This window comes from Callionymus lyra, chromosome 5 (genome assembly GCF_982586985.1).
Source record: "Callionymus lyra chromosome 5, fCalLyr1.hap1.1, whole genome shotgun sequence".
NCBI lineage: Eukaryota > Metazoa > Chordata > Actinopteri > Syngnathiformes > Callionymidae > Callionymus > Callionymus lyra.
In genome coordinates, this window is record NC_141822.1 from 25,863,226 (window position 1) to 25,889,897 (window position 26,672).

General features: G+C 38.7%; 1 protein-coding gene across 4 annotated transcripts in view; it reads left to right on the forward strand.

The window, feature by feature from the left end:
- The window catches only part of LOC148079891 (activin receptor type-2A-like), a 40,325-nt gene extending 14,194 nt beyond the window's left edge, over positions 1-26,131 (forward strand). The window contains exons 2-12 of one of the 4 annotated variants that reach the window (XM_087791612.1): positions 3,621-3,828; positions 5,605-5,738; positions 8,481-8,635; positions 13,655-13,678; positions 17,908-18,051; positions 18,186-18,329; positions 18,895-19,040; positions 19,108-19,222; positions 20,142-20,280; positions 20,348-20,478; positions 21,294-26,131. In XM_087791612.1, the coding sequence (XP_087647738.1) occupies positions 3,621-3,828; positions 5,605-5,738; positions 8,481-8,635; positions 13,655-13,678; positions 17,908-18,051; positions 18,186-18,329; positions 18,895-19,040; positions 19,108-19,222; positions 20,142-20,280; positions 20,348-20,478; positions 21,294-21,488 (1,535 nt within the window). In that variant the 3' untranslated portion in view covers positions 21,489-26,131. The remainder of the gene's footprint in view (positions 1-3,620; positions 3,829-5,604; positions 5,739-8,480; positions 8,636-13,654; positions 13,679-17,907; positions 18,052-18,185; positions 18,330-18,894; positions 19,041-19,107; positions 19,223-20,141; positions 20,281-20,347; positions 20,479-21,293) is intronic. The other 3 variants (XM_087791614.1, XM_087791613.1, XM_087791615.1) reach the window with 3 other exon arrangements.
- Positions 26,132-26,672: the final 541 nt, after the last annotated feature.

Here is a 26,672-nt window from a genome sequence, read left to right on the forward strand (position 1 = left end):
TATTACAAATGACCTTGAGTTTATCATCCAAGCTCTTCCTTCCTACTTCAATCCGACAGCTATTATTATTGTAAACAAGGGAGTCTGTGCCTTAGGCTACACAAGTTTTATTGCCTGAAAGCACCTCAATGGGCAGAGAAATATTGTACAGCACGTCTTTGCCGATAGCTCTTTAAGTCCCTACATTCACTTTGATTCGCTCTAGTAATTTCTGAGCTGTAACTTGGGAACAAGATTGATTTCTTTGCTTCAAGTCCTTAAAAACTTGCCACCCAGCTCAATCCACCTTTGGCACACGGTGCCATAGGGAACTGGCTGGTGATGTCATTCGATTCACTGTTTTGATTTATTGAAGATCTTTGGCTGCTTTTGCTGGAGAGTTCAGTCAGACTTGCAGCACTTTCCCACACGGGGAAGGAGTTTGATCAATGAGCAAGTCAAACACAAACTTGCTTGCCTTAAGCTCTGTCATATTTGGAAATACATTTGTTTGCTGGCAGTTGATCCAAGGTCAGGTTTGGTGTGAGCATACAAAAGCCAATCGCTTTGAGCTAATGAAAGAAAAGACATAATTCATTCTATCATTTTCTTCCTCGTATAACCCTAATGGGATCTTGGGAGGCCGGAGCCCATCCCTGTTGCTTAAGGTGAGGGGTGAAGGGTCACCCACCTGTCGCAGGCCACGCACGAACAAACTAGCCTTCTTGCAAAACCAATTGAAACACAGAGAGAAAAAACAAATACAAATTTGGTTAATGATGAACAAAACAAAAACTTAAAAACTGTGACAAACATCTCCTTTCAATTCAGTCGACAGTGAATAATTTGATATGATTGATGAGGAATATTTTGCAAACCAGCGGTCAAAATCGCTATGGCATTCAGTAGCGGAACCACTAATGCTGCTGAACCAGATGTAGCTAATACGCTTAAGTGTTACCTTTGCACACCTCTCTAGCAGCTCCCACAGTTTAAAGATTAAATAAACACTGACAAACAAATGTGGTTTCTAGCAGGGAAATGTAATATATGTCCCTCACTGAATGGTTTTAGCCTTTAGAGGGAAATAATCGGTTGAGAAAGATGGTTTATGTAAGAAAATGGTTTTGAAACTTCTTGTAAAAGAAAGCTTTTTATGTAACATCAAGAGATGCTATTTATTTTATAAGCTGTATATGTTATACAATATCCTCTATAGGTAAAGACCAGACTGCTGATTTTGACTTTTGTAGCAAATAAATGAGGATATACTTATCTAATATCTAATCAAATGTGAAAGGGCTTGTAGAAAAGTGCTTTTGAAAATATTAACTTAATTAAGAAATGTAAACTTATATTAACGATGCACAATGAAGTGCATTAACGGTCTCAAACAACCTGAAGCAACATGCAATATCCTGTATCTGTCAGTGTTAAATTATTTAATTAAACTTTGTCTTGAAGCCAAAGTGAGTCCTAGCTATCTCCTTTGAAATAACATTTTTTTTTTTTAATTTGGGGGGAAAAACATAATTTAAACTGTCATTAACACAAGTTAAAAGTAAGTTTGTAAAGCATTAACAGTGTTATTACTAAACCAAACTTGTTAAATCATTGATCGTCCTGAAGTTTGTGAAAGTTAAATTTAGCGTAGCCTCTGCTGACGTCACACACACTGAACTCGGCACTGTCAGCCTTTATTCAACAAGTCTAAACGAGAAGACACAAACACATGGATTACAAGGTCCAGATCGTGTTGTGACATAATTCTCCTTAGTTTAGAGATTTTTCTCAGCTGAAGGAAACAGTTTCTGGTCGGTTTTCTGCAGTGTTGAACTAGATGCATATCTTTGTCAAAAACAACACCCAGGTTTCTCAGGCTCTGGTTGGCCTAAGTCACCTAAGTACTGACTCAACCCTTGAGCTATATCATCAGGCGCAATCACCAGTGTTTCAGTTTTGTCCACATTTAGCTGCAAAGTGTTTTCACTCAGCCATTGTTTGATTCTAGCAAACAATTGACTAAGCTGTTCAGCCTCTGGGGCTCAGTTGGATCAAATGAGTGGTAGAGCTGGATGTCATCAGCAAAAATGTGGTAAGACACATCAGGAAAATCTCTATTATTTTTGCGGTACTTGATTCCCCTGGGTAAAATCATTCAAAGGACCCAAAACAGAACCTTGAGGGACACAACAGATCCAAAGCCTCTTGTATTTTGTCTGATTCCATGTATTGGTACAATTGCTCCCAAATTGGCCTGTCATGTTATTCTTGCAGTTTTTAAAAACATTTTATCTTTTGTATATTTGCATATGCAAGCAAACAGTAATTTGAAACTGGAAAACAGCAATTTTGAATACAATGTAGCATTCATCTTTTTTTTATGTATATTTGACTTTGATGCATAATGTTGGATTCAATATAAGCAGGGGATGATATCTTATTACCAAACTGCAGGGATGTCATTGAAAATTAAAAGGAAATTTCATTCTGTGATTGACTCTAAAATGTCACAGTTATAAATATTTTTATTTCTCACTCCAACATCTGTCCCCAGCTGCCCCTGTGGCTAGTTAATACTTTAAAGGGTAATGTAAAATGGATTCAAAGTAAAAAGAAAAAATGCTGTCATGAATGCTTAGAGGAAGGATGACCTCGCCTGCCAGCTTTTCTATCTCTTTCAATCAACCTGTTAATGCTATTGGAAAGAACCTGCTTGGCTTCCAGGCCCGGGGTTGGCGTTAACTGGCTTTACTTAAGCAGCTGCTCCACTAAAAAAATAACCATGAGCTTCCTGTAGCCAACCTCTTATGCTCGAGAAGATAAGCCTTGACTTCTGTAAGGACACATAGGACACCTCTCCTCGAGGTAATTTCACATTCCACAGGAAAAGTGAATTAGGTTTTAAAAAACACCTACAACAGGTTTTAAGGTGTACTTTGCTTAGGCACTTACAATTAAGAATCCCTTTTTTGATGAAAAGTGGACAAAAATTATAAAGTAATTAAGCCACGCGTTAAAGTTATTAAAACTTTATCGACAAAAAATAATCTTTATTGCTGCTTCCACTTTGATCATTCTTTTATCTTTATTTTAACTTTACATTTGAAATGGTTTAAGGTTTTAAAATTCAGATGTGACAAAAATGGGTGAAAAAACCCCCTCAAATTGTCAGCTGTCAGGTGATACGAAGCAGCAGTGGTGACACTAAACGGAAGAGCTGTCATGCAATTTTATCCCTGGGTATCATTTTGCCAAAACTTGAACCCAGTCGTTTATTTTGATGGCAGGGAGAGTCGATCTGCTGGCGCGCGTTTTCACAAGCTTCCTTCTTTCTAAACGATATGGATAGAGTTTTATTAATTCATTTTATATTGATTTTAAAATAGTTTTCATTGCCACATGTAACAAAGCAGAGGATCTGTGCTATTTTACCGTTTTTATTGCTTCACAATTTATTGACCTCGTAAAAATCTCCACCTGCCAGTTATAGATAACAAATCTTGACAAAGTCAGAAGAAGAAAATGGATTTTTCCATCTCCTGAGTGCCTCTTAAACTCAACCTTTTTTAACCGCCCGACTTAAACGGCTGTTTGCGCTGCAGAATAAACATGGATGAATTTTCTGTTTCTGTTTTAAGGTGCCATCCTGGGACGCTCGGAGACACAAGAATGCGCCTACTATAACTCGAGCTGGGAGAAGGAGCGCACTAACCGCAGTGGAATCGAGCCCTGCTATGGCGACAAAGAAAAGAGGCAACACTGCTTTGCGACGTGGAAGAACATCTCCGGCACTGTGGAGATTGTCAAGAAAGGTTGCTGGTTAGATGATGTCAACTGCTATGACAGGTATGTAAAACACTGACAAAATAACATTGGTATGAATCACAACTTCTAGATAATCTTCTTGTTGTAGCCTTCGATCTTATCTGTGCCTCTGATAAACGAACACATGTCTCTCTTATCGGTTTGAATGAGATTGGTATCAGGTTTGTTTTTTTGAAAAAGGCTATTTAAAGCCATAGAGTTACATTGGGTACAAGTTTAGGTTCATAAATTTTTTTTTTTGTGTCATTACTTACCGTGCATCCAAAGTTTCAAATTCTCCACTGGTTTAAAAATGGATAGAAATAAGAATGGTTGACATGCTAAAAAAATTAGGTTTTTGTTGCTGCTATGTTAACACTTAAATAATGTACAGACAAAAATGGCGTTTGTTTTCTGGGCAGTTGACATAAGTTTACTATATACATGTCCAGGTATAACTGTACAGAGGGAAGCATATATTGGTGGCACAACAATCCGACTTCGCAGCCAAAAATCCAACACTTATCCCTCATTAGAGCTCGAAAACGAGACCCAATTATTCCTCTGTCCAGTGAAATATCGTCTTTCAAATTCTGCCTGTTCAGCTAAACAGTAAAAAAAAAAACACAAGATGACCCTCGTCTCCAACCAAGCCTCTCCTTACTTTTAAGGAAGAGTCCAGGAATGAAACAATTTTCAGTCACTTGTACACACAATATGGTTATTTTGGTCACTTCCCCATTTAATTTCTGAACATTTGGCCACTTAAAGGGTAACTGATGTTAAAACCCAACTCTCCGGACTTCAATGTTGAAGTCTTCCTCTCCAAGATGCAATAAGTCCCTCATCAAGACGATGTTTTGAAGTTATTACTTTATAAAGTTCGCCTCTGTCCGACATCTCGAGAATGAGATGTTTGCGAGACCAGAGTCCATAGTGACGTAATAATGGCTTCACTCGTCCTCCAGGCAGCTTAAATCACACCCTGCTTTGTTTATACAACAAGTTCCTTGGAGATGGAGACTTCTGAGATAAATGACGTGTGGTGACAAACCTTAATGCTTGACCAAACACAGCAGAGTGAATGAAGTTATGGTAAACAAGAGTTCATCTCCAGAAAAACTAAGTGTATTCAGTGCGCGGGACATTTTCTAATGTAAATATTTAAATCAAAAGAGAGTTTTGTACAAACAGACACATACTGATGAGTACAATAGTGGTCCAAGATCTATTTTAGATACACTTAAATCAATATATTACTTGCTCTTTAAATTCAAAAACATTCACGTACGAGCGTAACTGTAAGAATGGAATTCACTTCAGCAGTGAGAGGTTTAGTCCTGGTCCAGGCACTAGGGTTGTGCTGTAAAAACATGCTATAGAAGTTTGTTGCTTCAACATTAGCCTGATAGGAGCCTCTGTTGTGAGCCTCGTGCTTTCATGTGATTCCTTGAGTGATAACGTTGCTGTGTAGACAAACTGTTTGCGTACATCTGTTCAGACGGCGCCATCCCAGCTCCCCGGAGAGTCCGGCTAACATCGAGGGTGGCTGCCACCTTTAATCTGATGAGTGTGTGTGAGAGAGAAGGCGTGCGTGTGTGTGCGCGCGTGTGTGTGGGTTTTTTTTTTTTCCTGCTTGATTGTGTAGTTGGTAATGAAGGATGCATAAAAACAGAGATAGAGCCAGTCAATCTTTAAAAAATAAATAATTTTGACCAGAGAATGTGTTTATATGTGATCATATCTTACATAATTGTCTCGAACAAGATGATTGCTGTAAACATGTGCTCACGATGTTCTACCCTCTGTGCTCCGCAGCAGTGAGTGTGTGGAAAAGAAGGAGAACCCTGATGTTTTCTTCTGCTGCTGCGAAGGCAGCATGTGCAACGAGAAGTTCCTGTACGCACCGGACGCACCCCCACAGAGTGAGACACACCATTCAACCGCCTACAGTATGTATAGTCTAGAACGACCACATCACTGTTGTTCTTCAAGAAAACTGCAGCTAATAGAATCCTCTTCTTTAAATCTCTGCTTTGTTGAAGGGGATAATCGTAATACTAATTATAAAAACATGTAAACATTGAGTCTTTCAGTTTATAAGCTTCCATTTCTTGTTTACTATTTACCATTTGCTTTTGTTAACAACCATTAATAGCTCTGAACGTAAAAAACAGAAAATTAAGATTGTTCCTGAAAGAAACTGGCAGCAGATGCAGAGTTTTAAGGATCCGAGAAATGTGAGTTCTCCTACTAGAGAGGGTCAGAATTCTCGCTGCAGAGTTTTGTATTAACTGCAGACGAGACAGCTCCTTCTTGTTTAGACACAAAAATAAACTGTTACAGAAAGGAAAACGAGAAGAGAAAAATGCATGGATTACAAGCTCCAATCATCTTGTGACACCTGACTCCAGAGTTTGGAGATTTTCCTCAGTTATTGGTCAGATTTTTGCAGCGTTTTACTAGAGATATGACTATGTCATACACAACACCCAGGTTTCTCAGGCTCAGTTTTACAGAATTGCTTAAGTCACCCGAGTGCTGACTCAACCCAGGACACACTGTATCATGAACATCTACTAGAAGTCACTTTACAAATTATAAGCTTTGACTCTAATCGACTTATTCAATGAAACCTGGCATAGTTTTCAAGATGCCATCACTACCAAGCTGTTGCAAAATAAACCCGTCACTAAATGCCAGTGTTTAAGATGAGATGGGGAACGAAGATTAATGAAACTGACGGACGTGTTTTCTAAAGGAGGACAAACGCAGAGATCATTAAGATTGATCGAACCTCCCAAAAATTGAAAAGACATTTAATTTCCCAATAGACTTAACTTCCTGTTAAAGATGTTTTGGTAAAACTTTTTTTTGGCCAGCAAGCCTTGACTGTTAAACAACTCTCAACAGTTTTTGTTCTAGATGGTGGTAGTAATTAGGTGTACTGTAGAAACTGTTAACAGGTTCTTCAGTTTTTTTTCTCGTGTGAGCACACACAACACTCCCTAACACAAATGGCAAACCAATTTTGGGGCATTAATAGACATTCCACTGTACAGAAGCATGTTTTTTAGTTGTTTTTTTTGTCCAAGCAGTATCAAATAGAGTTGTAGAGAGATGGCAGCAAACATTGGATTACTCTGACAGATCTGCTTCTTTGTGTATAACTGGTGCTACTTCATTTAAGACACAGTTTCTCATTCATATTGTGGACCCAGATAGTTTGATCAGACTACGACAACACATCCGTGTGGGTCTTTGGAGACGTGTGCGTATGAATGCCATGTTTGTCAGGACACAGCAGACTCTTGTTTCAGATGCGAAGCGTTTAATGACTTTCGTCTTGTTTTTGTGCTTAGGATTGTCATCTCTGGATTTGTGACCAAAATAAACATCAAAGTTCTAAACTGGGTGGAACTAATTCCAACTCGGATCCAGTATTCTATCACAGGGATTATTTTTAGTTGTTTCCTGGAGCTCTCGCATTTAAAGCAAGAGCGTCGTGCTGTATGATTGACAACATTCAAATCGACGTTAGCAATATTAACGTTGCAATTGATGTCATGCTGCAAAGCCCTATTATTATATTTTTTATGAGAGCGTTTAGTAGTTTACCTCGAGGCACTAAATCGCTCTGAGCAGTTGGTTTTGTTTTTTTAATCTGTTCTTGATGCAGTAAATGTAAGAGCGTTGCTGATAAACCAGCCGTGCAGGTTGCAAAAAAATCGGGAACACAGTAACACCATGTTCACTTTGTTGATTGGATACATTCCGCTAACCACAATGCCTCATTTGTACTACCCACTTAAATCTACGTTTATCAACGTATAATTGATGTGATTCACTAATGCTTTGCAAATTGGCCACTTTCTTCTCTTTTGGGCAAAAACGAGAAAGACGATACATTCGGTGGTGTTAGATGTAAGGGCATCAGAACAGTGCCGACTGTCGCACCTCTCGGATAGAGGACAGGCTGAGCCAGCAGGCATCACCCTCCAACTCCAGTAGGGGTCAGACACAGTTCATTGCTTGGTTATTTTTGGCAGAGGGATTACGTTATGTCACGAGATAGATTCACTAATCCATCCGTTGTGTGTGTGCGCGTGTGTGTATGGGTGTGTGTGCGCAATCGTGCATTGATATGATCAAAAAAGTAGGACGCTGTGTGCGCTGCATTTAGAGATGATGTAGAACTGTGTCATGCAAATTACACACCAGAATTACTTGAACATTAAAGGGATAGTTCACCCTCATGTCAACAAAGGGTTGAGATTATTTTCAGAGTTCCCTTTTTAGAGTTATAGCCAAAAATGTAATGTCTTCAACTTCCTCAAAAATGACACACTTCAAAACATCCAAATACCTCCATACTGTTTGTCTGTTTTCCATCTTCTGTTCAAGCCTGGACAAGTGTAATTGTTCTAGAAAAACTTAAACAAGTCTATGTTTTTTTGGCTTGTTTGTAGCAGAGGTTTAAAGAATAAAGAGCTATACAGACATGGAAGTACTAAATATCACTTTCTATATATAACTCTAAAAAGGAACAGATTACTCTGAGAATAATCCAACCCTTAGTCAACACGAGGGTGAGCAGAAAAGGAGTGAATTCTGAATTTTGGGTGAACTAACCCTTTAACACTACTGATGTGTTTTGTTTCTAAAAGCGTCCTTTTTTTATCTTTTCCTTTCAGCAACTTCCAATCCTTTTCCCCAAAAGCCCCAACTCTTCAGCACTCTGCTATACTCCTTGGTTCCAATAATAGGCTTGGCGGCTGTCGTCCTCTTCTCGTTCTGGATGTGGAGACACCACAAGCTGGCCTACCCCGCTGCTCTCGTACCGACACATGTAAGTCTCACTTGGAAAAGTTCCGTTGAAAGACATTTGAAGGGTGACCCCAGATGATTGTGTGTCTTGTAAGTCTGACTGTTCAAAGCTTTTGTTGAATGTGGGGGGAAGTACAAATTCTAAGGATGGACGAGTCCAAATGTTTAAATTCCCATGTTCAATGGAGTCTAGGAGATAAAACAAAAGAGAGGTTAGAATGTTGTTTATGCAACGTGGCTTTAGAATGTGAAATTGAAGCAGGTTGTTATTTATCACGATGTCAAATACGTCTAAAGTGGGAAGCAGCACTTTCTCAATAGATAAAAAAAACCTTTACCTTAAGCGACTGACTCATCTTGTCAGTGGGCTGACTATAGCAAGCAGCCCTGACCTCTGCTGACCTATGCTGCAGCGTGACAGAGATACAGCCTTCTATAACTGACTTCCTCTTTAAAATAATCATTTTTTCACATACGTTTTTTCTTTTAAGAAATGCCCGAAATGAGAAAAATAGACTTTTTATCACACTCCAAACCCTTAACACCTTTTGACCTAATCATTTGCTTATTTACTTTCCATTTTTTCCCTCACTCATGCAAGCATTCTCGCCGTCCTCGCATCACGATCATGAAAACTGGAATCTCAAGATTCTCCGTGGTCATCTACACATTTGTAAAAAAAAAAAAAGAATTCTCGTCTAGCTCATTAATCCAGAGCCTGTTTTAACTCGGCAGCGGCTCCTCTGCAGCAGAGGGAAGAGAAGACCCGTGCAGATCTTAGTGTATGGAAGAGGAGTCAGGGGCCTCTGCATTATTGATGAGGCTTTATATAGGCAAACAAAGCTAAACACAGAGGCGCTCACAGCATTGCCTCGAAGAGTGTTGGCGGGTGGGTGGGAAGTGTGGGGGAGGGAGTCGAGCAGTCTCTCAACTTTGTTATCAGTTTATACGAAACATACTTAGCAGGGAGGACATGAAAAGGGCTCTTTGGCATGAGACATGAAATAGAGGCAAAACTGCAGCAAAGAGGTTTACATAAAAACAGATAAATAGATGGAGAATTAATCAGCACCAGAAAGCAAAGAAGAGTGGATCGGGTTACGTTGATACCCTGGACCGCGGCTTAAAGGGGAATAATAAAATCCATGATGGGGAAGTGGAGTCATCCAGGATGTACTGTACACATTCTAATGACTGTTCTATTAGAAGAAGAAAAGGTCATCCATATGTGAATCTATTTAAGAGTTGGCTTATGGAAGAAGATGATGCCATGAACTCCTCCCTAATACTCAACATGATGGCTGTTTGTAACCATCACCTGCCACAGCACTGAGGCTCTGAGTCACGATCTGTTTGTATTTTTTGCATGTGTAATAAATAGTATTTTATTGTTAAATGTGTTAAAAAGTAAAAGACAATTGGATGATTATGATACGCCTGCTTTGTCTGGCTATTTGGTCTCTCATTTAACCTTGATATATGACCCTGTTTCGTCAGATTGTTGTATAGAGTTACAGTTTTTCATAAATATTGAATTTGTAATGCATCCGAATTTAAGAAACCAAGATTATATTTTTTCGTTCATGGCTTAAATGACGCATCTTTATTCTCTTTAGAAATTATATTTGTATATATATATATTTATGTAGCACCTTTTTATATTCATTAAATGCATTTTTTTCCTTGCAAATAAAACATTTTTAATATGAAATCATTCAGATTTGAGCGATAGAATTTATCTTATTATATTATATCACTTATCATATTTTATTAGTCTCCATTCTCTGACAATAAATAGACACTACTCCATAAAAATAAAGGGAACACTTAAAGAATACATCCTGTATACCAATGCATGAAATCTTCATTAATCACTGTATTGAGAAAGGGAGAGAAAAAGTCGACATAAAACTAACTTTTATTTAATAGGGGTCTGGATTTGGATTCCTATTAAAAAAAAAAAAATTGGAAACTTGGAATAAAAATTCAGTAGAATTCCTCAGGACAAGTTAAAACAAGTGAGTAGTGCCCTCTCTTCAACACCAGTGTATGGTCTGAAAATGGGTCTGGGGCTCTCATCCTTGTACCTAATAGTATTCTCAGGACTTGCATGAGGAAAGTGGTATGGTCTTCAAAGGAACCACTAATAAATGTCACCAGGACCACTTCTTTCTTGGTAATTGTCTCTCAATAGCACCTGTTGTTTGTCCCATTTCTAGGTGAAATGGATTTCACAGAAATGTTATTGACTTGGAGTTTCATCGTGTTGTTTTGGTCCATCGTATATTTTTGTAGCATTTCATGTTAGGCTGTAAAAATAGCTGCTGCTGTAGGTATTCACTTTTGGGGGAAAGATCAAGTAATGCAATAATTTTCGCTTCTCCCGTACAGCAAACAAATTAGCTGGTACTTATTACAGTTTATTCTCGACAGTGGAAGGAACGTTAAACAATTATTGCCAGTGGTTACCACCAAATATCTCATGAGCTGAAACACCTTTTATTTTATTAAGCACATTGTTGAGTTTATTTATACAGATGTATCCGTGTCATCTAATAATATTTTGATTCATGACAATGGCTTTTTAACTGGTGAGTCATCCTTTCTGAATGTTGTATGTTGCACATCTTGTTTCACCTCTTTTGCACAACAAATATTTGAAGCTTGTGTCAAAATGTCAAACGCCAACTCTTTTGCGCAAACAATATCATGGTGACCATTTAAAGTTGAAAATGTGGTCCCAAATGATTTCCAAATCCAGAAATGTCAAGAGATTACAGCTAAATTAAAGAAGGACAATCTCCCAATATCACTTCCTTGCTGTTGCGTTGGATGGAACATTAAGAAAAAGTATAATTTGTAAAACAAATTAAGGAGCGCAGTAAAGCTGTTGAGTCCACAATGCATGGTTGAAAACCACATTTGGAAAAGGCTGCCGCAAGTTATGAGCAGGCGGAGCGTTAATGCTAGGAGGTGCTGGTTTATTTATACTGTGTGGGCAATGCTGAGTTAGTGCCTGCTACACATCGCACGACCTCACTTGCACAGCCCAACAAGAAAAAACAACAACCAAAAACATCGCCTGGCTACAAGCGACATCACAATTATCATATTGAGGCTCAATGTAAAAGCTTAACAATAGGTAACAATTCTTCATAAACGAATATAAAACAAATAAATTAAATTTGAATTGCAAGTTAAAAATTTAAATCTATTATTATGATGTATTTATTAGTATAAAATTAGATGGCATGTTTTAGTTATGACTTTTCATGTCGTAAAGTTTTAACCAAACAAATAATAAGATTAATCTACATAAGTTAGCTACTTTAACTGAAGCTTGAAAATGAAACCTGACTCATGGGTCTGTGATAACATGTCGGGTAAAGCTGTCCATCCAAGTGACTTTTTATTCAAATATCCTGAATCTGAGGCTTGTTGCCACCAATCTTTATCATTATTAACACCACAGCAAAGAGGCAAACTGGAATTGATCTGTCTAAGTCTTTCTTTTTTTTTAATAAAGACCATACTTTACCCATCAATTTAAGCAAAAAGTCTATCACAAATTCTGTTTCCTAAATAGTTAGCACACACATTATTTACTTTAACATCATATTTTATCAGTTATTCAAGATTAAAGATCGATATAAATATTAAAAGGCTGATTTAAAAAAAAAAAAGGAAAACAAACATGCCATCGTCTTAGAAAGTCTCTCTTGCAGTGGTAGTGGCATGAAATAAAACACTAATATATATATTTCAAGCAATTTAATGGTGGAATCTATAAAGTATAAAGATGGTTCTTGAAGAAGAAATTTCTTACATATTTTCTTAATGCATAGTTCTAATTGAATAGTAATTGAGGTTTACAGAAAATTCACCTTGAGTGACAAGAAAGGCGCCTTCAGATAAAACGTATTACCTAAAAGCATTTGGAAATGCCTCTCAAAGTGAGATAAATGTTCAGATACACAATCTCTAAAACCAGTTGTTCAAGATTTTTTGAAGAGAGGACGGTTTAATTAGTGAACCTTGAGAAATGTGAAATAGTATCTTTGCTGAGCAGATGTATCATTTTTTAGGACATTGTTGATCATAGCACTTCACAATTGAAGTGATACTCAGGATATCCAAATGATAACCCATTGCTATTCAAGAAAAACAATAATCAAAGTTACATTATTCATTGAGACATTTTTAAATCCTTGAAAACATACACAGCATTTGATGGAACAAAATTGTCCTTCCACTGAATGTGACGTCAACGTGTAAGAATGTTTATATATAATTATTTTTACATTTACTATTTATCCATGTGCCATAAACTGACATTTTCAAGTTGAATAATCTTGAAAAAATATACTCGTATAACCAATAGTGTTTTCCTCCAAGATAGTTTTGTGCCTCTCTAAGCAGTTCTCACAGTTCTTGTGAACCACTTTGGTTTCATAGTTTTATTTCTTATTATTTTCATTGGGTGCCCCTGAAATGATCTGGCCTTGGGTACAAATACTATCCTTATATCACTGCCCACATGTTGCCATTTAACCCTTGTAAAATTGTATTTATTCTGTAAAAAAAATGTGGCTTTTCCAGACTCGAATATCAACTATATTTAGAATACATTTAAATTAAGCTTTCGTCTGTTGCCTTAGTCTCTCTCTAAACATTGGTCAAACATTCACTAACGGCAATACAAATGAAATATATGTGGTAAGACGAGTCATTAATATGTTTTCGCAAAGCTACTGAACATTCATGTTCGTTTCTTCTGTGTGACTGTTGCTCTGCTTCACCTTCGTCCTTCATGCTGCTGAAATGTACCGTGCTGCTTTTACTGCTGAATGTTAATTAACCTGATCCATGTGGGACTCTGCACGCACACACTTAAGACGGAGGTGGTGGTTCGCTGCGAGAGGGAGGTTGTTCGGGGACAATCCATCATCTTCCTCACCTTTTTATCTGGCTCTTTCATTCACTAACTGATAGAAAATAGCAATAATTTCTGTGTTTACTTCCTGTGTTCTTTTTCATCAAGCATCCCTTTCACATTATGGTGGAGGTAAGAACAGTTCAATTGAAGTTGGAACACTTTATTTACCCGCCCTTTTGGGTTAAGAGCTTGGTATGAATTACCCACCACAATCCCAGACCATCTTTTTCTTTTCTTCCTCTTTGCTTTTCAACAGCACTCTGTTGCTTCACGTTTCCGTTGGATGTTCATTTCTCCGCCTGGGGATATTGCATGAACCACCTTCTTTTTTTGTGTTCACCACAGAAGAAATATTTTGCATGGTTTAAAACCGCCTTCGTGGCTATGAATGCTGCCCCTCTTTGATATTTCGTCTGATTGTTCATGTCTTAAGTTTATGTGACGCGTTGTTGCACAGTTTCCCCCCCTTGTATTTGGTCCACCGTGTTGCGCTCTCCAGATTAAAGATCATTAGTCTGTATAAATGCAGCATGTTTTTTTTTTTTTACCATTTTATATTCAGACGGAGAGGTGCAGATACGTTTTGCATAAGTGATGCCACTTACTGGGAACATTTTGAAGTCTATGTGTGTAAAGAGCTCAAGTAGTGGCAACGGCAAAAATGTGCTTGAAAATGTTCAACGTTATAATTTAGAATGATGACTGCGGGCCATAAAAGCGGTATTTAGTCCTTGACCGGTACTCCAATTTAAGGTCACAGTGATTTTAGCTTCTATTAGTTTGAGGCTGATATTAATGACTTTATGGTAAATAGGCAGAAATTGTTATCGTTAGTGCCATATTTCTGAGGTTTGTAGTCAAATATGTAGCTTGATTCATCACCATATAAGTGGACTGAAGGTTGGGAAGAAGACTGTGAAGCCACGGATTCTTTTTTTTTTTTTTTTTTTTTGCCGTTTCCTGTCAAGTGCTGACTAAGTGTAATATGCACCTCTCCGAGGCTGTGGCGCCAGGTGATCAGGCAAAGGATCCAGTAACTCCTGAGGGAGGTGCTTCAACAACACTGGACTTGGGTTTATCCATACAAAGCAGATACCCAAGATCCATACTCTTTACATATTCAGGAGAGTTTTGTTTCAGCAGTGATACTGAGAGTCCATCACCACCATCACCACCACCACCATCATCATCATCATCATTGTTTTCATCATCAGTGAATTTCATAATCCATACTCAATTCCCACTCACACATACCCAGCTACCAGCTAGTGTTGGGGAATTTGAGCCTACTTATTGTAGTCACTTCATGTCCAAAATGTTATTATGAACAGCAAATGTTGGGAATGACTCATCCATAGCTACAAAATAAATCCTCAACAGATTTATAGCAAGTATTGAAATTGATGGTCCCTCCCTTTGACGAAAGCAGAAGTGAAACAATGTCTCCTGCAGGCAAGCGTCATGAAATATAAATAGAAGATCTTGTTTTAGTCGAATAACTGCTTTCAATGTCACGTGATCAACGTGTCCTTCTATAACCTGCCCCCGATTTCATGTGCAGTACAGACATATACACCTGCGTCTATCAAGTGATGTCTTTCAGAGTTTTATCTGAGTCATAATATGGAATCCAACTTCATCTCACGATATAAAGAAAAAGGTTTATCCATTTTCAATTTCACTACTTTGTTTGATTGGTTCCTAGCTGGTGAGATAAAATGACACTAAACCTTGCTGCCAAGGATTTCCAAGCTTAAATGGTGTAATATGAAAACTATGTTTTCAGAGCATACTTTATTAGAACACCAGTCTGGTAGGTCATTAACAAGTATTTAAAAACCCTTTAAACATTTGTTTTTCATATTAGTTTTTTACCCATGCCAAAGTGTATTATTCCTCTCTATAGTCATCCCCCTAACTGCTAGTTGTCAACAAAAATGATGCCCAAATATTGTCTTCAACAAGCCATTACCGTGTGATGGAAAAAAGACATGTCGTAAAAGACAAGGAGGAGGAATAAAGTCAGAAAAAACCTGATTAACAAAATAAAAACAATGGTTACATTTATAAATGTCGTTTAAAATCACTGCAAACACGCTTTCTCTTCATTCAATTGAGACGGGCGAGTGTGGTACAATCAGTAACGTAGGACAAATAATAATTACAAAAAATTAACAAATAAACAAATTGAGGACAGAAAACTGGGTGTTTTTTTTTTTTAGCTAAACTGTAAACAAAATATTCAAGGCAACAAATAATCAGTCAATCAAACTGTTTTTATCTGTAAAATGTTAGATTTGAAATAAAAACCAAAACTGCCACTCCTTACCCTGATCGTCTCCAAAATATTTTGGGGGAAATACTGAGAACGATACCTCTTTGTTGACTCTCTCTAACCAGTCTGTTTGTCAACATCGGTGTGAAAAGCTGTCAGTGTTTCTGCTGAAAGAGAAAAATGTCAATAAACTTAAGTTTAAGCTCTTTTCCCCTCACTGCTGAGGAAGCTGGTGACTGAACACATTTTCCTACCAAAAATATTTGTGTGAGATTATGTTTAATTTCAAAATTACAATATCTTCAAACACAAGATGATTGGCATGAATATATTACATGCACATTTTTGTTTTCACACCAAGTTAGTTGCAACATGCTTGAGTTGAGTCATGACTTGCAGCCTTTCAGACTCAGACACACTGTTGGTTTTGTTGTTTTTGTTTCCCATCCCACGCTGACACTTGGTTAACTTCTCCCAACTTGCGTACTTTTCCAACTCACCCAGAGCAGGACTTTTTCTTCCACTCGTTTAATTTTCTGAAACTTTCTTTGACACCCGCTCTGTCTTAAATACAAATAGTATAAATATCATGGCGGCAGATATTAAACGTATTGTTATATTAAAACAGAATACAACATTAGCAATTAACACTAGCTAACCAAATCCAGTAGAACGGGTGGATTATGATTTACCATTTAGGCATTGTAAAAATGCACTGTGGTACCTTTTACGTCAGCATTTAAAATCACACAGTGAGTTAGGAGAACCTGGTCTTGGGAAATGCAAATGTTTTTGTTGCTTCGCATTAAAATGCATGTATTCAGCCGAACCAGGAAATACTGCTAAACTTTAATCTTTCCTTTTTGTTACAAGCTGCTCCGGTTGTTTATTATCATAAATGTTACAATGTTATACACATCAACAATTGTGTAAACATGTTTGGTTTGAAATTAATTTAGAAGGGGCTGATTTGAAGGCTTGTAGCCATGTCATGTCACTTGTTTAATTTCTTTGTGTTTTAATTCTCCTGTAAAGCTGACAGAGAATGTCTTTTTGGGAGTTTGGGCCCCAAAGGTTTGAACCCGGTGTCTATTTTTTTTTTTGAAAAAGTAAAAGAAACAGTCTGGTCTTCACAAGTGAGCACTTGTGATATATTATCGTAGCGCTGGAGAAAACCCCCCCGGGGCCCTCGGGGTCTAGCTTATCGTCCGTTCAAGTAAAAACATGAACATTGTTGGCATTGCAGGAAGATTCCGCCAAACTGACAGCAGCGCTCCAGAGACGCGGAGATTGGAGTTGAGATTTTACTGCGGCGTATCTGCTTTCATCAAAGGCCATCAGTCATGAGCTCGTCTTTCTCCTCCACCTTTTATCCCGTGGAAATGTGACTCCCTCAGTGCATGCTTGGCTTTAACCTCCCTCTTCTTTATCTTGCTCACTCTTTGTCCTTCTCCATCAAGTCACATGTGAAAGTGATCAGCTTAATCCAGATCACCAGCTGTGTTTAACCTACTTTAGATCTGGAACACGTTACTTCCTGGCTTTGCTTTTGTTTACATGCCATCAGCATGGACACACGCACAAACTTTCAACCGTCAGAAGCACCTACACCGGTTATTAGAAACTCCTCTCCGAGCGTTATCTGCTGTAAGCGCACGCCTCGCTCGAGGGCAGACATGCATTCGCTATAAAGTTTCTTTAAACTGGCAAACCTCCAGTTCCAATTTTGCCTCAATAACCCAAATAGATGCCACACTTAAGACGCTTAATTGAATTTCAAATGAATTAATCCAGAGCCTGCTGGGCATGCTGTGTCATCACAGCCGAAAGGGAATAAAACTTTGGTCATAATTAAATTAAAGGAATTTAACGTGCCACACTTGCTCCGTACACTGTGAGCAGTCAAACGGCCAATTACAAAGAGTCTCAAAACAAATAACACTGGTGAGGCAATACCAGATAAAAAGAAGTGCTAGCGGACAAATTGAGTTCAATCCACACAGCAGTCACCTCCACAGTAAACAGTTTTACTGCAGTTACGAATCAAGGTTGTCTGATTTTTAATTTTATTTGTACCATTCAGGATCCAGGGCCTTCTCCGCCATCACCCATCATGGGTCAAAAGCCGCTGCAGCTGATTGAAGTTAAAGCCAGGGGGCGCTTCGGCTGCGTCTGGAAGGCCCAGCTGCTCAGCGAATACGTGGCTGTCAAAATCTTCCCGATTCAGGTACGATCGCAATTTACGGATCTCTAGTTCGTTTGATGGCTCCGATAATCGCTTCATATTTTATATTTATGTTTAAAACAATGCCGTTTTAACAAGGCGAACATCTGCTCTCATATTCTTTGCTCGTTGTTCAGGACAAGCTGTCGTGGCAGAACGAGTATGAAATGTACAGCGTGAGCGGAATGAAGCACGAAAACATCCTCCACTTTATCGGCGTGGAGAAACGGAACAACAATTTGGATCTGGAGCTCTGGCTCATCACCACCTATCATGAAAAGGTATGTTCGTCAACAGCGATTATATACGAACAAAGATGATGGTTTTAAATAGCTGGTTTATTTTCATTATTTAACTTAATCCTGTATGTTCGGGTTCACTTCCTGCATTTAGGTTATTTGGCTCAGCCCCAAGGAAATGATGTTCAAGCATAAATAAGAAAGTGGGATACATTTGAAAATGTGCATTAGGTATACAAGCTTTGGTTACAGATATTGGAATAGGAAAACCTTATATATGAATTTAAAAAAATATTCACTGTCACACACTGAGCCCACTCACATTACTTTAAGTCCTAACATGCGTTTTTTTTCAAGGAAAAAATACTTCACTGCACTGTTTTTTTTTTTTCCACGTCAATGACCTACTTGTGATTTGTGCTACTTGTGAGAGTCACCCGCCATCTACTGGTGATTCAGTGCAAATGACCTTGAGTTTAAATAAAGCGGCGCAACTGCAAATGATGAAACTGGTTGATGTCAAATATTTTGACCCCCTTTTTTTTGTCCATATTATATTTCTGAAGCAGCATGGAGCGTTGTTTTTGATTGACGCTTGTCACCACAGGGCTCTCTGACGGACTTCCTTAAAGCAAACGTGGTGTCGTGGAACGAGCTCTGCCTCATCACTCAGACGGCGGCGAGAGGCCTCGCCTACCTGCACGAGGACATCCCCGGTCACAAGGATGGACACAAGCCCTCCATCGCTCACAGGTTTGACGATTGCAATTTGCAACTTTGACGCGCTGAACAATAAACGTCTTTACTTGTTCTGTTTCAGGGACATAAAAACCAAGAATGTTCTGTTGAAAAACAACCTGACCGCATGCATCGCTGATTTTGGTCTGGCGCTAAAGTTCGAGGCAGGAAAATCGGCAGGAGATACACATGGACAGGTGAGCACTGTGACGAGAAACCTCTGGCATGTTTAAATTTTCTTTCAATTCTCGTCTTGAGTTCATAACCTTTTGATGTAGAGTTGATTTAATTCAAGAGATTGGAAACAAGGTATTTTCATTGTGTGAATCTGATTATAAAAGAAACCTAATCAATGTTTATTGTAATAAAAAAATGTTTCTACAAAACACAAATGCTCCCACACTTCAGAGAAAAATGACCATTTAATTTCTATTTACTTCATTCATTGTTTTATGAGACAAAATGCTAAATAACCTAACATTTCAATAAACCTTATTAAATATGTTTTTTCTGGCACGTCAAAGTAAATATTAATGATTATTATAGAAAACGGCTAGCTGTTGAAATGGTAAAATATAGCATTACTGTAAATGTTTAAGCAAATTTTGTGTTTTTTAATTGTCAAAGTATACAATAAAATGTCTTAAAATGTATGTTTAATATAGAAGATATTTTAAAAGAAGAAATGACCAGTCTACTGTCTAGATTACAAAGAAATGCATTTAGAAGCTGCTGTGCCTGCTTGGAAACCAGGCAGGAATTGACTTCTTACTTCAAAATATGTGATTCAAGTTTACTTGTAATAATCCCTTTGTCAGCAGCAAAGTTTGTTTTTTATTCTCCTTTAAATTATTTTCTTGGCAGTTCCTTATATCCGTTAATGAAATGTGTCACTGGCCTTCCTGGTTATTTGTCTTTATTTGTTAATTACCTGCAATGTGAGGCTTTTTATTGAACCATCTCTGTGAACTGTATCAACCGCATCAATGTTCAGCCTCACTTTTCACGCTCTCAGCAGGTCTGTCAGCTGTGCCACTGTTCCCCTCAAAGCCTTGATTTTTTTTTTTCCCCGCGTCAGCGTTTTGACCATTTGATCTGTCTCGCTTAACCCTTCAGGTGGGGACACGGCGCTACATGGCTCCCGAAGTCCTGGAGGGCGCCATCAACTTCCAGCGGGATTCTTTCTTGCGCATCGACATGTATGCCTTCGGCCTGGTGCTCTGGGAACTGGCAGCTCGGTGCACGGCCGCAGATGGTGAGGTTTCCTCTCCGACTTCAACATCGCTGTCGTGACAATCTTTAACCAGAGGACGGTGTTTCAGGGCCCGTGGATGAGTACATGCTCCCATTCGAGGAAGAAGTGGGTCAGCATCCGTCGTTGGAGGACATGCAGGAAGTAGTTGTGCATAAAAAACTGCGGCCGTGCCTGCGCGAGTGCTGGCAGAAACATGCGGTGAGTAAACCAGCTAACAGCTTTTTTTTCCAACTCGATCACACTAAGGGGCCAACGTATTTATACACACTTGGTCACAGGCTGAAATGAATTTTATTTAATTTACAAAACTGCCTTGACAAGGAGTATCAAATTCCTTTTTACTGATATTGATAGTCTATGTCTAAGTGTTGACATTGATTATCATTGTTTCTCAACTTAGCTTAAGTGTAAGCATCTTAATATATATCTATATATACATGATCATTAATCTACTTGGATTTTTGGGCAAACTATCTTGGAATCGCATAAAATAAACTGGCAGGCCTTGAGTTTGACCAGTTTTGCAACAGAATCAAACTGCTGAAAGTGCTGGTAAGTTTTTTTTTTTTTAAATGTAAATTAATAATAAAAAAGAAAAGAACTAGAACTTCCTACATTTACTAGTAAAAAAAGAAAAGTATGGGATAAACAAGGATTTCTAAAGTGTAACCTATGGATGTATATCAGCCAAAAATAAATGGTTGAATTATTTTTGTTTTTTTAATAATTAGTTTCTATTATTTCTGTATTAGAATTTTGAATTATTTATATTGAAACCTTTAATTCAATAATTTGTCTATTGAAAGGTTGAGTTTTTAAATATGTATATTATAATTATTATTAAAATAAAAATGAAAGTTTTCAAATGTTCAATTCAACCAATCAATATTCTGATGATACTGTTATACTTTCATAGCACCCCGACAACATATCAGTGACTTTAAGAATGGAATATTGAGCCTCTGTAAATGTCAACATGTTCTTAACTCACTGAAGTTCTCCGTTGGTCTCAGGGTCTTGCAATGCTCTGTGAAACCATCGAAGACTGTTGGGACCACGAGGCGGAGGCTCGTCTGTCCGCCGGCTGCGTGGAGGAGCGCATCGGCCAAATGCAGCGCCAGGCGCCCATCATCGGCCCCGAGGAGATAGTCACCGTGGTTACCATGGTGACCAATGTGGACCTCCCGCCCAAAGAGTCCAGCTTATGATCTGCTGTTCCGCAGGAGCTCGTGGAACCAGAACAGCCTACCCTGGTCGGTGGGCTTTAGTGGGTTCTTTTATTCTTTCTCCATCGTCTTTTTTTTTTTCTCTTCCTTTAAGTGCGGGCCGCTACTCGCGTTCAGGAAACTCCCTGCGCTGCACCTCACCACGTCAGTCCATCTCCACCTCATTTTTGTGCCTGAGGATTAAAAAAAACAGAACTTCTCGTTCCGAGATTCAGGATATTTTCAGACATCAAGGAAAAAACAAAAGATAACGGTGTTGACACGAGTGACTGACATGCCGGGACAACTTCACCCCAACTGTCATCATGTATTGTTTTTATACACACACACACAGCCACACACACACACACACACACACACACACACACACACACACACGGGAGGAGAGCGTGCTGTTCTGCTGGATTTTCTACAAAGAGAGAAGATCTTGCATGGAAATCCACTCTTGAACTCTGCATTTTAGTGTATTATAAAAAGAAGAAAAAGAAAAAAAAGACGAGCACCGGGCTCTCAATTTGCTGTTTCTCTTGTGTGTGTTTTATTATTTTCCCGAAGACTATCGTTCTGCCAATAAGCAAACGGCTTCTGAATGTTCATAGTGTAATGCTGCTGTACATAGTGTATCATGGACCCTTGGTAAACCAAGCTTGTGTTGACGGGGTGAAGGGGGACGGAGGACGGGAGGGGAGGGGGTCCATAATCAAGCATTACGACGATAAAAACCATAAACCTCCTTCAACCAGGTATACCTCAGTTCACGGACACGAGTCCCTCTCACTGTTCATGACATCCAAACACCCGTGAATTATGGGTAATGTAGTCAACAAAGTCTGCATCGACGTGGCCACACACAGACACACACACACACACACACACACACACACACACACACTCATTGCTGTTTCCCCTTCTCTTGCATTTTCGACTGAACAACTTGGTGTTAGTTTTGTTAATAACTCTCTGTGCTGTTGATATTGGGGTCAAACCGACCCGCGAAGAAGTTCTTATCGTTATCTTTGGTTGTTAGATCTACTGTCGGTGCACAACCAACCAAACCGTTGATATTTGGTCTGAGAAGGGGTTTTAATCGGAGCGTTTTGTTCTCGTAGCTATTTAATTTAATTTTTTAAATGAATCAAAACCAGATGAACAAAGTGTTAGATAATCAGATTTGAAGTGTTTTGTTTTTTTTGTTTTTTCTTTCTTCCAAGCCCAACTTTGGAATTTGACCTGTATTCAGCTGAGCCAGCTTGCTTTTCATTTGATTGCACACATCTTTGTGGGTTTTGATTTGTCGTACTCTCAAGAGTTTCTGTTGTCAATTGATACGCCTCAGGAATCTTTGCTACTCTACACTTTATAACTCCCATCATCTCTTCATTTGACACTCGGAGCGTCTCCACTTGTTCCCTCCTCAGAGGAATCGGGGGGCAGCCGGATGTTGAACCCCCATCACGATGTCGACAGTTTGATTACGAAGTTAACCGTCACGTAAATCCATGTGAAATATAGATATTCGATCGAGAAGCTCGGGAGTAGGAGCAGGAATTCTCAGAGGTTGTTCCAAACTTCCTGCCCAACCAATGCTTAGATTCACAACCAAAACACTAAGGGAGCCGTCGCTCGAGGAGCTTTGAGTCCGTTGAACTGGTGGGCGACACTAAGTAAAGATCTCCGCTGCACACTACACGTTTTTTGCAGCAGTAATAATGACCACTTTGTTTCTAAATGTCATGCCGAAGGAGGCGTGGTGGGCGTAGATCCTCGTTTCCAATGAGTTTCCACTACAATGAAGGACGTAGCACGAGCATCTCACACGGCTGTCCACCGTCATCATCCTCATCATCCAACGGCTTCGCATTAACCATATCTGTCGTCAACACAGTTCAAAACCGTTGACAAAAAACTGCCAGTCAACTTTGCTACCGCAGGGCTACGATCTTTTACGACTCCTGCAGACACGAACCAAACAGTCCGCTGTACGAGTGGAGACGAGAAGAAACTTTTTCTTGCTCTCTTTCATCCTGGTGCCATTTCTACGTGTCCACTTCTAGTTACTCTTGTAGATGTCAGGCAAAAAGGATGTATCCGTCGCCGTTGTGAGACACAACAGTGGCCAATTTCTTTCTTTTAAAAAAAAAAAAATCTTTATTTTCCTCTTAGGGATGTTGAACACTGGTGCCGGCAAAAAAAAAAAATGAAAAAACCTGCAGTCTCTCCTCAAGGTTTTGGGGCAGTTTCTCGAATAAGTAGATTACGTTTCAGGAATGTCGCCAAACATTGTCTTCACGATATCCATTGCCTATTTAAAGTAGAGTGCAGTCGATCTTCAGCACTTTTGCAACACGAGAAACCTACAGGAAGTTAAAGCCATCATCTTAGATACTGACTGTAGCATCGCTTCCTTTTTTTCGCTGCTGTTGATTCTTTGTCATTCTCCCGATGTGTGTCGATGGGTACTGAAGGTGTTCGGAGCGGTCTGGTAGGATCCATACCTTCAATCGGTTAGCACTACCTCACTCACAGGGTAAAGCAGTGATTTGAAAATCGAAAGTATTCCCGGAGAGTTATGAACCTTCTTTTGAGAGTTTTTCGCTCTTTATCTGAATTGGCAATCAAGTCAAACGTTGGATTAAATAACAATAAGAGTCTTGGAAATGTCGTACGACGTAGCACTTAAAGACGAGACAATTAATAGCTTCGAATGCTGCCGAACAATCTATATATTTTTAATATATAATCAACTTTATTGTCACCTTCTCCACTGATTCATGCAAACCCTAAAAGCCCAACCCCCCCCAGGTCAGTGGATTTCAACTGTAATCTGCATCAGAAAGAAACTGTCCCAAAACTCCAAATACCATTCAGGGATTCAGTACTATGCTTTTCTAAGTTCTAACAAGTTATATGCAACCAGTGCCGCAATCTACCCTACACTTCTGTGGGATCAGCTGCAGGAGTGACTCTCAGTGTAAACAACACACAAACAAACTTGTAGCATTTTATTTCTTTTTTTTTTTTTAAATGCGTGACCTTGCATATTGATATGTTGTATTTATTTTTTAATTTACAGGCCTGAGGTTGTGGAGTTCAAAGTTCACGTGCGACTCTAAAGTAGAGTTTGCCGGTATTTGTGTATTTGTGGGCGGGAGGGCTCGGGTGGGTGGGTTTTTTCATTTATAATTCAGGAAATACTTTGATTAATCACAGAAAATATAAAAAAATATATATATATATATATGAACTGTAAACATGCTTCTAACTATTCAGTCTACGGACAAAATGACCGAGAATGAATGTTCTTCAAACTTACTGGATACCGGTATCGTGGTCGATGGATTAAGACCGGCCCTGTGTACCTGTAGAGGGCTTTGCTTCTGACTGGTATCGTACCATTGTACCCTGTCTGAGCGGGTGAGGGGCCACACGTGGAGATCCACTCCTGCACCTGAAACTTTTCCCCCTTGAATCTGCTGTTTTTAAGCAGCTAAACTACATGTTTATCCACAGCTCAGGCACACAAGCGATGATTGGAAATGTACAAGAAGCTCCTCCTAGTTTTGGTTTCACCCTCAGTAAAGGGTGTCGTGAAAGATGACTTAATGCTACTGATCCGATGGTTTCGAGGGGTCGGAGTGGATCATCCAGACGTCGCCGTTCACACGTTTCCACCTTGACTTCCTCCAGCCCAGCACCTCACATTGCTGTGCATATAAATACCAGTGAAATATTGTGTGTTGTTGCCCCCCCCCCCACCCACTATTTTAAGCAGTCTAGGATCTGTACAGACATAAATACCTGTATCAACTATATACTCTGAGCTGAAACTTTATAAGTGCGTGTGAACTTCAGTGTTTCCTCGAACATTCATTTATACTTCTCTTGTGTTTTGATTCAGATTTGTCCTTCACAATGCGTACATTTAGTTGAGCTTTGTATAAGCTGAAAGCTAGAGGCTCTCGGGGGGGTGGGGGGGGGACTTTGTAAAGCATCTATGAAAGCACTTAGAGGGTTTTCTTTCTCTCTGGTATAGATATTAAGGAATCTTAAGCCCACAGTGGTCTTCTGCTGTTTGTATATTTAAAACACCTCTGGAGCTCTCAAAGAGCAAAATGGAATACTCTTTGATAATTAAATCATACACTTATAGTATTTCATTCAAGCATCTCAACACCCTGACTTTTTTTTTTGCCGTTTTGGTAAGAAGAGAAAAACATTGACCTTGTGGTCAAAGTCATAATGACTTTGGAAAAAAAGGTCTGGTCGCCGAATTCCTACAGAAAAAAAAAAACAAGTAAATAACACTAAAGGTTTTTTGACCCCACATTTCTTGAGGTTTTCAAGAGTTGAATCGCTGATCCAGGATCCATCAAACCAACAGGAATAAAATTCCTGCAAATATTTCACAATAATAATTTTTAAAAATGCCGGTGTTTGTACCAACAGGAGTACAAAATAGAAAAGATCTACGAAGTTTTAAACTTTCAATGAACAGAGATGATGAATCAACTTTTATGGTTTGAAACCGGTCCTGGATCAGCGCCGAGACTCGCATGTCAGTCGGTTGTGGTTTTTATCAGTTGAAGTGATCCATGTGATGTAAATAAATGTTTTTAGATTGTGAATGGTTCTTCCTTGTTCTTTTACTGCCCTCTTCTTTTTTTTTCAAAGAGAAAAAAGGTGATAAACGACAAGAATAGTAAGTAAAGGTTATTTGTAAAACACCTTTCTGGACCAGCAGGTTTGACTTAACTGCATTTACATGTTTTTACAAAATAAATAAAGGTTCACAATTGTAGAAGCTTTAGTTTTTTTTTGTTAAAATTGAATTAGTTAAAACAAAAACAAGTTTTAATGTAAGCTAGAAATTGAGTTAGAAAAGCGAGTTTAAAGAAAGACCAATGTCTAACAAAACATGAGTGGAATATAAATATTTAAAGAAGAAAATGACCTTAGAAACATTGAAAATAATCCATGTTTGATACAAATATTTACTTTGACTGCATCAGTACAACTTAATTGATAAAACTTTAATGAATAGTTTGTCTGAGCCTATAAAATGTTTTTCCGCTCCGATTTGGTTGGTGAGCAGCCAAGATGCTTCTTTAAAAAAAAAATGTTGCAGACCCCATGAAAGATTAAGATGCTCTTAATCATAACAGCCTC